General features: G+C 38.1%; 1 protein-coding gene across 3 annotated transcripts in view; it reads right to left on the bottom strand.

Moving 5' to 3' along the window:
- The window catches only part of Grd (GABA-gated ion channel), a 76,326-nt gene that overhangs the window by 29,493 nt on the left and 33,665 nt on the right, over positions 1–13,168 (bottom strand). For all 3 annotated transcript variants that reach the window (XM_076520834.1, XM_076520835.1, XM_076520836.1), the window contains 2 exons: positions 5,716–5,908; positions 4,971–5,191 (listed from right to left, as the gene is read on the bottom strand). In XM_076520834.1, coding sequence (XP_076376949.1) covers positions 4,971–5,191; positions 5,716–5,908 — 414 coding nt within the window. The remainder of the gene's footprint in view (positions 1–4,970; positions 5,192–5,715; positions 5,909–13,168) is intronic.

The raw sequence follows: 13,168 nt of genomic DNA, 5'->3' as shown, positions 1-13,168 counted from the left end.
TGATCAGGCAAACTCTTGCAATGACACGATTACGATTTCACCACTGGTAGAAATGTTAACAGTATTCGAGGTTCAAGATTCAACGATGGACTATCTTCAGCGGCCATCTTGCTATCCATATTTTAGTGATAAAATTATTGTTCGGACATGAAAATTTAATTCCGCTGATATTGAAAAATAAAATATAAAACGATGTAGTCCTTACGACTGATAGAATATAGTATAATAAATATGTTATATTATATATTAAATTATATTATATAATATAGTATAATAAAAATATCTAAAAATATCTAACTATGTATATATAGCATAATAAAAATATCTGAAAATATCTAATTATTTATATCTAATATAGAAATATCTATTATATTTATTAAAAATATCGATTAGAAATATCTATACTAATAGACTTTAGCGTAAAATTATATCGATACTATTAATACCGATTTGATGAAATAAAAATTGTAGATCCTGCAAATACCATAATTACTAGCAATACTTCCATAGTATTAGCAAGCTCAAAGAGTTGAATGAACTGCTCCGACTTCGTTTAACCCTTTGCAGTCGGAGCCATTTTAACTCGAAATTCGAAATAGTTATTTCGATCTATAGTATTTCCATTTTATGCAACCTAGTGCATTTTATACATATGAAATTGAATTTTGTGACCCATGCAACAGCTATACATTTTACAGTCTTTTTCTTAGTACAAAGCGATTTGATGATGTTAAAATTACTTTGAAACGTGATAATAACAACTTTTAATGGCGCCTTAGAGTCGCCGCTCGAGTGCAAAGGGTTAATTTTGTGTGATTACCAAGCGTACCAGTGAACGCGCTAAACTCTTCCTTTTTGCTATTTTTCGCCATGGCCAGATCGAATCGCAAATAATGCGAACTTTCGAATTGCCAAAAGCGTTCGGGGTCCACGCATCGGCGGCGGGCTGCCTTTAAACGTTTCCAGTATTTCATTGAACGGCACAAAGAGTAACCCATTCGATAGAGTCGGTGTTTCTGTCGCGTAGGGTGCCGGAATATGACGGCCAAGTTTCTGGGGTTTGGCAGGACGAAAGGTTCGACGATTCGGCTATTCCGAATTGTCCGACAAGACAAATAGAAATACACGGGAGCAGAGACTCGAGCGATGTACGTTTCCCCTTTGTTAAGCCATTCCCTTTCTCTTGACCTAGTCTACTGGATCGGCTCTATTGTGCGCGCCAGAATTAACCCTTGAGCTCAAGGTGCCTCTATACACGTGCACACCGGTACGCCTCTCCGTGGTCTTGTTAAGAATCATGTGTCCGACACGAATCGTTCTTCAAAAAGTACATCCCACCTGAGAACTATACGCCCCGAGTAGGCTAAGGTTAAAACAACGGATGACAAATTTTGCGTTCTCCGTTTCTTTTTTTTTAGAAATTATTTCATTTCTCGGCTTACCTTCGTGTTTCATTTACATTTGAGTTGCTCTCAAACTTTTTCAATATATTCGATGTCTTTGACATACGAGGAAAGAAAAAAGGAACTAGGACAAGAGGCATATTGGAAGGATAAAAGAGCTAAAAGAAAGGACAGAGAAGAGTGGGCCCGGCTTAGGCGTGATAATGTAGGAAATAGCGTGTACAGAGATGAAGAATATGAGAGCTGTAGAGTATGCGGCGGTAAGGTGGAACTATGGAAGAACGTGTGGAAATGCGAAGGAATCAGCAGCAAGATACCAGGCGGGTTAGCTGAATCGAGAAATACACTGGGGAAATAGAAGAAATCCTGGTAGAAGAACTAAATGTAAATATGCGCGTGTATGCATGGAGGGTATGACAGAGCAGAGTTTAGAGATGGGAATGCGACAGAAGTATAAAATCGTATGGATGTGCGAATAATTTCTCCCCAAATCAAAAGAACAACAATTACATTTATTATATCCAGTTCGAAATCGTCAACTTTTCTCGATTACGAATATTTGTATCGACAAATTGTTTGTTGTCCGCGCGTTTTATCGGATTCCCGCTGCGAAATCCTTCTTTCACGAATCACAAAAGAAATAGTAATGTATAGAAAATTTGCTGTCAACATATCGAGCACAATTGTTTGCAAATTTTCGTGAAACTCGTACGCTTATACTTCTATTTACTATTTCTGACAACATTAATCCTCGTATAAAATCGTATGGATGTGCGAATAATTTATCTCTAAATCGAAAGAACAACAATTACATTTATTATATCCAGTTTGAAATAGTCAACTTTTCTTGATGACGAATATTTGTATCGACAAATTGTTTGTTGTCCGCGCGTTCTATCCGATTCCCGCTGCAAAATCCTTCTTTCGCGAATCACAAAAGAAATATTACTGTATAGAAAATTTGCTGTCAACATATCGAGCACAATTGTTTGCAAATTTTCGTGAAACTCGTACGCTTATACTTATATTTATTATTTCTGACAACATTAATCTTCGTATAAAATCGTATGGATGTGTGAATAATTTCTCCCTAAATTGAAAGAACAACAATTATACTTATTATATCAGTTCGAAATCGTCAACTTTTCTTGATGACGAATATTTGTATCGACAAATTGTTTGTTGTCCGCGCGTTCTATCGGATTCCCGCTGTGAAATCCTTCTTTCACGAATCACAAAAGAAATAGTAATGTATAGAAAATTTGCTGTCTACATATCGAGCACAATTGTTTGCAAATTTTCGTGAAACTCGTACGCTTATACTTTTATTTACTATTTCTGACAACATTAATCCTCGTATAAAATCGTATGGATATGCGAATAATTTATCTCTAAATCGAAAGAACAACAATTACACTTACTATATCAAGTTTGAAATTGTCAACTTTTCTCGATAAGAGAAAACTCTCAAAAATAAGGAATTACTATTTTTTACATCTGGTAACACGTGGACGAAGTTAATCGAGTTAAATTATTCCGAAGACAGGTGAAATCAGTTTTAGCGTTTAGAAATGCAACGATCGAAGATGATGAAATGCCTTCATTCCATCAAATGCCATCATTCCTTCAAAACGGATGATCATGCACCGTCATTAGAGAGAAGCTGCTGTGTCATTTTACGTAATGGAGATAAATAACGACGATATAATTGTTTGTGTTGTGAGGTCTTATCGCGTGATAATCGATCATCGACTCGGTATCTTTTTAATTGTAGTCCGGTATCGCAAACGATGCGATACAATTTTCTATTGAAATCTTCGTTAATACGGAAACGTGAAAGCTTTTTAAGAGACAATGAAAGCCTGCATAATGAAGTATGCACAGGTATTAATCCGGTCACTTATTCGGTTATTCATGTTCCAGCGGTTATGAACTTTCCATTTTCTTCGCGAACTGGTTACTATAGCTTCGGCCGGTGACAATCGGGAGCTATGTTACCCTCGAAATATAAAATTAATGGTGGATTCCGGGGCTTTTCATAATCCTTGTTCTCAAAGAGACTGATCGGTATCGATTCGTAGACGTGAAATCATTTATTTCATAGATTTCTGCAGCGGTATTAGAAGCTTGAACGGTAGAAATTCGTAAAAAATATTTCGTTGCTTTTTAGTTAATTGTACATCGTATACGCACATGTTAAAATTTAATGTTAATTTGCAGTAATATTTGCATGAACTTTTATGTTTGTAGACAGCGAAGTTTTAAATAAATAGATAGTTGAAATAAATAGAAAATATTGGGTTGGCAACTAAGTAATTGCCGATTTGTTCAATGAAATAAAAAGTTTTTTTTACTTGGAATGAAGTTTAATCTGTAATGTATTTTCCATTTTGTTCGATGACCTTTTGCCATCTCTCTGACAACTTGAAAATTCCACGCTCGTAGAAAGTCTGATCCTTTTAGGCCAAAAATTGAGTAAAGTGAGATTTTACAGCGTCATCATCATTAAAAGTTTTACCACGAAGGGAGTTGTCCAGGGATCGAAATAAGTGATAATCTGATGGCGCAAGATCAGGGCTATATGGTGGGTGTAACATTGATTCCCAACCAATATCCATCAATTTTTGCCGAGTGGACAAAGACGTGTGCGGCTTTTCCTTGACCGCTGCATTCAATTTGTCCAGTTGCTAACATTCACGGATAATAAAAGATAACATAATAATAATAATAATAATAATTTTATAATATAACATTTACGGATATCATAATAATGGGAGTGAGAGACATCTATAACTGAAATCGGCAATTACTTAGTTGCCAACCCAATAGTTTGTGTTAAATTTTTGTCGGCGACAATTGTTCTTCGTTTTTCAAATGTTTACACGACAACTGTATCTAATTATAACAAATTCCCTTGCCAATCCACGTGACTAAGCTGAACAGATTTTCTGAACACTATCCGAGCGCGGCGGACACAGGAAAAATTCATCAATCGTTCTTCAGCCGCGATAGCGATGTTTTTCCAGCACAAACGGGACATGCTTGTTTAACATGAATCCGAGTCGGAGGAGGTGGACACAGTTTGCAATATCATGGTCGACGAATCGCGAATCGACCGTAGGACGATTGCTTGGAAGGACAGTAAAACAGAGAACTCGGATAACGCGGTAAACGTCTGGAAGTTATCGTCGAGAAAAGTCTTGGCTTTCACGCTGCGAAGTTATTCTTCATTCGTGATTTATATTTTCCATTCGATTCATCTTTCCTTTTAGTTTTATTGTATGTGTCGCGAATGCGAAGTACGAAAGTGCCAGCTTTCGCGCATTGTTAATCCGATCCTCGTCTTTTCAAGCATCTCGCGGCGCTCGTCGTCCAGGAAGTTTCGGGGCGGAATTTAAGAAACGCGACGGAATGTTGGAACGAAAAAAAGCCGCGAAGCTGTCTCGAAGTCAAGATATGAATATTCAGTTTCAGAAACCAGGGTCTCCGGCGTTTTAATCTCGCTATAATCTCCCGATGTAACGCAGGCCCGTGAAACTGCATTGTTCCGATGAATTATTCACGTACCTAGAGCTGTAAAGGACTCGGCCGTCTTGAAACAGCCTGACGAATTTATTCGGGCTGGTTATAGTGTGCAGATAGCTGTGCTTGCCGTTGTAAAAGTAGGTGTCCGGTTTCCAGATTCTCGCCAGCATCGATATACTAAGCGCCAGTGTTTCCATGCCGCCTTGGAACGCCAGACGTCTGTCTACCCACGACTGCCGGAAGTAACAGTCCATCGAGTATGTCTGAGGAACAGATTTCCATTGATCTAACGTGCCATATTCACTTTTTAACGAAATTATTTTTCGCTTATTATTATTCTAAATTTTCAATAATCTATTTAGCCGCGACTAGGATCGCAACTAGGTTCCTTACGTGCTCTAAAATCAAGCCGACAAAACTGATCAATTCTGATCGAGATTGATCTCTGAAACGAGACGCAGCCGACGAATTTCCATTTCGATATCTATAAAATGATCTACGAACGTTGCGATTTGCATCGAGGCACGAACGAATACCGAAGAATGTAGCGTTACCATTGTTGTATCTTCTCGATGATATCGCGGGAAGGTTGCCTAGGATGAAATTTCAGCGAAGATAGTGTTCAGGGCTAACGGAAACAGCAAGCATGTGAGAATTGCCAGGGAACGAAATGGAATTCGGAACGTGCTCGATAAGATCGGCGGAGGAGTCTTTCGTTAGTTGTTGAATTTACGCGTCGGATGTTTTTGCGAGGCGAACACAAAAGCGAACGGGAAAATATACGGACCATATCGACTTCTGAGATCGGACCCATGCTGCGCACCATGATGTCGACCTCAACGGTGGCCGGTGGCCCGCCGAAGTCTGGTCTGACGCTGTTGTCGTAACCGCGAAGCAGATTGTCCAGCAGCTCGCTGATGTTGCTGTGATTGTTGCTCTGTGTCCTCTGTCTTGTGGAGGTTTTTGCCCCTGTGGCTGCTCTGAAACATAAACAAGACGGTCCACCTTTTACGCAGAGAAGACGCAGGCGAGCACCGTCTCTGAAAACGTCTAATTAAGATTGAATAACGCAGCTATTGTTCAACCCTTAGCGCTCCGAAGGCTCCGCTACGGAGACATTTGTCATTTGCTCCGTAACTCCGAAGGCTCCGCTGCGGATCCAAATGTTTTTAGCATACGTTATCGTCGGCGTTAGCAATTGTTATCTGTAGTTAAAACGTGCCAAGTCTGTACCATTACGATTAAACCATTTTTTGACCTTTTCTATGGTTAGCAACATGGAGAAAAATAAATATTACGATGAGAATTTAGAGCCGAGCGATACCGAAGACGTGTTTGATTTTGAAGAGTTAAAAGACATCGTGGAAGGCAATGTTGGTTATGATTCTGATACTTCGAGTAGTAGTAGCGAAATTATACTACCAAAGAGACGAAGAATGAGAATTATTGAAAGTGAAAGCGAAGATTCGTTGCAAGACATAGATGAATGGCGCGATGTTACGGAAGAATTACATATTCCAGACAGAATACCTTTTAGTGTATTGCCACAGGTCATTGGACCACAAGTTCCTACAAACGTTGAACAGCCGATACAATATTTTAAATTATTTTTCACGGACGAATTGGTAAATGAAATTATAAAGGAAACCAACAATTACGCAGAAAATATTCTAAACTTGAAAGAAATATCTGGTAACTCTATTTGGCAAAGCGAATACTGTGACACTTGTCCAAGTAAACCCAGACTGCACATGGGAGATTGTTACCAAAGATATCGCACCATGGTGAATTACAGAATTTAAAATTTATCTTTTATTTACAATAGGAAAATGTATATTTATAAAATAAATAAAATCAAATGCATTCGCAAGGACGTGTAATCTTTTCCGCTCAAAATAAGACTTCCTTTATCTCAGGCGCTTCGCTCCAAAAGTGTGCCGGAGTTGCTGGTAGGCGGTACTCGAGAAACGCGTGGAGCGCTAAGGGTTAAGTCAGTCGAACAAACGTTTATTGTATTTGTGAAGGATCTTAACCAGGCAGGGAACAAGCTGCAGAATATTATCGAATCAACAGTCTTAGATGTTTTCAGCGAATGGTATTTACTTATTTGTTCTTTAAGTCTCGTATGCACTGATTTTATGAAGACACTTCACATTTGGATTGATTATTGCACAATGTTAGTCCGCGGATCTTTGCGGAAGCTAAAAATGATTTACGGTTAGTGTCAGATTATGAACAATCTTGTGTAGCGTGAAGCAATGTGACATTTACAGATCTACAAAGTTTTATGGCATTTTTTACTACTGTGTCTTTCGTCCATTCATTCTTATCATAAGTACATAAAAGCAATGTGGTTCTTCAAGACTCGCTTTATCAGTGCCGATGATAATTATTTTTCAGATTAATACTTAGAACAAAATTTATTAACCTAATACCTAGTCGTTAACATGTTGAGATAATATTGTTAAAGCTTCCGATAAATTATGTTCCTATATTTTCTAACTTCCGCGATTCTCAAAGAAGAAATCCACAAAGTCGAATCATTTAAATTTCTATAATATTGATTTGTTGCCATAGGTTACCATCGTGACTATTTGACGACAAGAGAGAGAGAGAGAGAGAGAGAGAGAGAGAGAGAGAGACGCGGGTCCAATATTTCTCCAAGAATTACATCTCACATAAATTTCGATGAAGCTAGTCTTCCAAGACATTGGAAGTGACCTAGAAAATTTGAACAAGCGGAATTTCGAAAATATCTTCGCGATTAGTCCGATGTTTCAGCTACTATCACACGGAACGCCTTACGCGCCCGCCGGAGCGAAAATGTTACACGACCCAGTTGGTCGCCGTTCCAATCATCCTCTTAATTAATAGCAATAAATATTTTCGGTCCGCGAAACGTTTCAAGGATCGAGTGCTTTCGTGTTTTTAATTGGCACTTGCGGGATTACAATGAATTGTTTTAGCTGGTCTGATTTCACGGGTCGATTTTCGTCTACGGAACGGCCAGCTGCTGATCGTGGTTCGGATACTCGTACCGGTGGTATGTCATACGCCTTCGATCCATTTGCACGGGTGCCCTACCCTTGTATGCCTGTGTAAACTCATCCAACGCCCCCGACAAGCTTTACTTCCATTTGGTGTGTCGTTTAGATCTCTGTACTATCTGCGCCCATAATGTAGGTATGCACACGTGTATCCGGCATTCGTGAATCGACTTGAAATGATAATAGTGTTATTATGCCGTTATCATGTACTGATCAGTCATTTGAACCAGTCACCCGAACCATTAGCTTAACCATCGTACGTTCCTCCAATGAAAATTCATCCATTTTCTCTCCGCAGTAATACTTTGAAAATGTGTAATTTCCCTCGAAATCGTGTTGCGAAATAATGTGTTTCTTCGAAATATAAAATGCCATTTACCTCTTCAAAATTGAAAGAGAACTCGTACCCAAGAACATTTGCTGTAACTATTGTTTAGAATCGTATTAATTAATTTCAATTAATTAGTATTAATTTCACGATATATTAATTTCGAAATCGAATCGATTAACTCGTTCATCGAAATAATCGTTCATGTACATACGTATTTATTAGTGCAAAATACGTTCACTAAACCGACGCGTTCGTTACGAGAGTTTATTTCGGCAACGATCTCCACGGGTACAATATTCTATCAAATGCAACGAATACTCTCATAAAATACCAAAAAAATATTGTCACCGAAAAGTTGTATATTCTCTGAATATCGTGCTGTGCGTTACAATTTTAAATAATAAATTCGCGCGAAACAGAAAATCGTGATCGTCGCGCATGTATAACGCATGCAACGAACGCAATAAAAACAATTTTTCAACTGCAATTTTGAAGTTTTAGATGCTGGTAAATAATATTTGTTCCAGATGAAAAACGCAACAGCCTTTTTATATTTTGTAAATCAGGAGCTTGGAGGATATTCATCGTCATTCGAGTCTTATGACGAATATTTGTATCGACAAATTGTTTGTTGTCCGCGCGCTTTATCGGATTCCCGCTGCGAAATCCTTTCGCGAATCACAAAGGAAATAGTAATGTATAGAAAATTTGCTGCCAATGAAACTCGTACGCTTATACTTTTATTGACTATCTCTGACAAATATTAATTCTCTTATTAGATTTCAATAGCTAATAATCGAAATTAATTGCTAAAAAGTTTCTCTTCTATTGTCATAGTATAATCGCTCGAATCAATGACGATACAGTTCATACAACTTCATGAAATTTCGATTATGCGGGCTAAGTACAGTGACAGAAAATCGATAATAATAGTTACTTTGTCGCAGTAGCAGATTTCATGTTCATTGATTTACACACTAAATTCTTTCGCATATGGATCATCTCGGATTGAGCTAATTACGTGTGACGCGTATTTGGACAAAAGAGAATTCTGCTATTGAAGCTCGGATAATCGAGCTTCTACCATAGAACCAAGCAATGCTGTTCTTCCAGGAGGTAAAGATTGTCCATCGCGAGCCATAAAATACAGTGACTCGTATTAATATTCGAACACAATATATTGTTAGAAGAATTATTGCTCCTTTTTATTGTTTATGATAGTATTGTTGAATCAATTGTTTTCTCATATAATAAAGCATTTCTTAAAGTAAGTAGAAACGTAAATTTTGTTCATTTATTGCACATGTTCTTTTGTATAATAAGCGATAAACAAGATTGTGACAAAATTTAACGTCGCAAAAATATTCGGACAGTGAATGAATTACATTAATTTTATATCAAATGAAAATCTTTTTAATCATGTTATCATAATAATATTTCGTCGGTTGACCCTTTTGTTTTATTACTTCGTGTAATCGTTTGGACATGTTACAGATGATTTTATTTAAATAATCCGGCGAAATCCGTTTCCATTCGTCTAACAAACGTTGTTTTATCTCTGTTGTTGTCTTTGTAGATGTTGTACGAATTTTGCGGTCCAATTGATCCCATAAATTTTCAATTGGATTTAAATCAGACGATCGAGGAGGAGGATGCAGTACTTTCGGACAATTGTATAATAAATATTCCTGTACAATTCTGGCCTTGTGTTTAGGATCATTGTCCAGATAAAACTTAAAACTGTACGTATACCCATATTTATAGCACTTGTAATTAAATTTTTTTTTAAATGTCCAAATACTTCATTTTGTCCATAATACCATCGATAAAAACTAGTTCACCTATACCTACGGTCACAATCTTGTTTATCGCTTATTATACAAAAGAACATGTGCAATAAATAAACAAAATCCATGTTTCTACTTACTTTAAGAAGTGCTTTATTACACGAGAAAACAACTGATTCAATAATATTATCATAAACAATAGAAAGGAGCAATAATTCTCTTAACAATATCGTGTCCGAATATTAATGCGAGTCACTGTAAGTATTATACAAATCAAAAGCAAAATCGAAGTCATATACGAACGAGAACTCCGGCGACGCTATTCTTGCTCCGTGCTGCTTTCCAAGAGAAGAAACACGTGGGCAACGTTCATCTTGATACCGACGTACATATATTCCCTATTTGGTCCGACTGAACGCCTCCGCGAACAGGACGCCTCCCGAAAGATTCGTACTTTTGCAAATCGAAGCGGCGCGGCGCGGCTTTCGCTTCGAATGTTAAAACAGCGGAGCTTTTTCGGCCCTCTGCATCCTCCCTTTCATTGTTTTTCAGCAGCGCATTCGACAGTGTTTTATTTATGTTTCACAGCCCAAGTATGATGTGTACACGTGCCTGGAGTGCACACTCGGGGCCGGCCTGGAAATTGGAATGGTAGAGAATTTCGACGGGGGAACGAAAATTGAGGCACGGGATACTTTATTTCTCTTTTTAAAGGGGAATAAAGCGGTGTTTTAATGACCGTTCCCTCTCCCCGCGTACTTTTAGGTCACGATGAAAACAGCTGCTTGATCGGACACGTTGTCTGCCCAATGCCGGGCTACCTAGTCTATTTTCCGGGTGTGCCTATATCGTCGCCGCTATTGTTTGCTGACAGCGGTGGCTTTCGATCTTCTCGATTCTTTCCCGTGTCCTCTTCACCGAGTGGGATAGTCCAATAGTTTCTTCGGACGATACGTCCACGCTGCCTGGACAAATGCTAGAGTCGCGACAATGTGCTATTTATTAGAGATCAGCTGACCTGTTCGCGACAACGCGACGAAACTCCCAGCTCCCTTCATTTATTTCGACACCTTCTGTATTTAACTGTAGGATAACTGAGGATTTAGCGTTCCACTAAAAACAAAATTTCTTTGTTTATACATCAGAAAATAAATTTCTCGTCAGATTTATATATAAATTTATTAGATTACATGTTTCAGTAACTTTTTTTCTAAAAAAAAACAAACGATATTGGATTAGCATAGCGAATGAGTAAAAAGACAGCAGATACACTAATTTTACTAGAAAAATATATTTATAAATAGAAAAAATATATATTCTTAGATTATTTCTTCTCTTTACGTAAAACTTTCTGAAATGATTTTTCTCCTTTGTCAATTCGGTAAACATTGACATGGAAACGAAGAAAATTGCAAAGCAAACATTGCAGAACAAGAGTGATAAATTATCATCGACACAGGTGGTAGTTTTAATTGATTCATTCCGGAATCAGCTAGAAATCATTCGTTCGTTTGTGTTGCTCCGTTCGTCTATGAACTATTGATTTATTTAAACAGGGACAAGTCTCTGGGGCCCGAGCGAGTCTAAAATCTGATAAATGTTGCATTTCATTTACACAGCATTCAAAGTTACCGAAATGCATGCTCGAAATGGATTAATTATAAAAGTCAATAACGATAAGATTAGCTCCACAGTAAAATCAACAACACGTTGATATTATACTAGTATCGATAGAGACTCGGTCAATATTGGGTATAAATGTAAACTCTTAAGATTTCGTGAACAAACTGAAGAACTTCAATTCCAATTGCTTCTTCAAATAGAAATCTTAATTGGCGGCCGAAATGTGCAAGGTTCTAAAGACATGATCATGTTCCTTAAACACCGCGAAAAAGATATGCAGCCGCACACTAATTACGCATACAAATAGTGCACAAAATTTCATACATATCCGATTTTTAACCTCTGCCAAATAGCTGCTATATTATTTTTCATTATCGAAATTATTAAGAAAGGAAATAATTGTGTACGCATAGCTCGCTTATCTCGCAATTAACGCGCACAATTCTGATATTGCATAAGTCGGTCTACTTGCGAGAAAAAGAAGATGGACTTTTTGTTGCACAATTTCGTGAACAAACTGAAGAACTTCAATTCCAATTGCTTCTTCAAACAGAAATCTTAATCGGTAGCCGAAATGTGCAAGGTTCTAAAAACATGATCATGTTCCTTAAACACCGCGAAAAAGATATGCAGCCGCATACTAATTACGCATAAATAGTGCACAAAATTTCATACATATTCGATTTTAAATCTCTGCCAAATAGCTGCTATATTATTTTTAATTATCGAAATTATTAAGAAAGGAAATAATTGTGTACGCATAGCTCGCTTATCTCGCAATTAACGCGCACAATTCTGATATTGCATAAGTCGGTCAACTTGCGAGAAAAAGAAGATCGACTTTTTGTTGCAGAACGTTTCGGCAAAACCTGTAAAACAGCCTGAACAATTAACGCAGCATCAGCCAGCCTTTCGAGCGCTCGTGAAAAAAGCGGATTGAATACTACGGCGGTACATGAGACTCAAGTTCAGAAGGCTGTCAGCCCGTTCTCGAGATAAAACATGAAGGCAGCCGGTTTCCATTCTCATGTAAATGCTGGCGAGGCAAGTTACCGTGCGATTGTTTTTGTCGTTTTAAAGCTCTCAATTAAGTCTACCGGCGCGTACCAGCGGCGGGAGAGTCAACAATTATGACAAGAACAGCAAAGAAGGAAGGATTGTTCAGCAACCGGTTCGAATTGGGTTAATTGTCTGACAAGAGGATTCGAATCGAACCGGTTGTCGACGATCTGTATTCGGACGGTCGTCCTTCGTCGAATATTCTATGGGTGCATTTATGGTTCCACGGCGAAGGGATGCCGGTGAATTCGCTTTGGCTCGCACTCCAGCCCCGGAGAGCTTCACCTACAACTTAATCAGTTCGAGGAGAGCTCCTCAGGAGTTACGCTGACTTTTTAATGAGTCTTCGACGGATTGGAGCACTCGTCATAATAATATTTCACTGCTTTCCAC

The sequence above is a fragment of the Megalopta genalis genome, chromosome 4 (genome assembly GCF_051020955.1).
Source record: "Megalopta genalis isolate 19385.01 chromosome 4, iyMegGena1_principal, whole genome shotgun sequence".
Classification (NCBI taxonomy): Eukaryota; Metazoa; Arthropoda; class Insecta; order Hymenoptera; family Halictidae; genus Megalopta; species Megalopta genalis.
The sequence above is the reverse complement of the archived record's forward strand: the minus strand, read 5'-3'. Positions and strand labels throughout refer to the sequence as shown.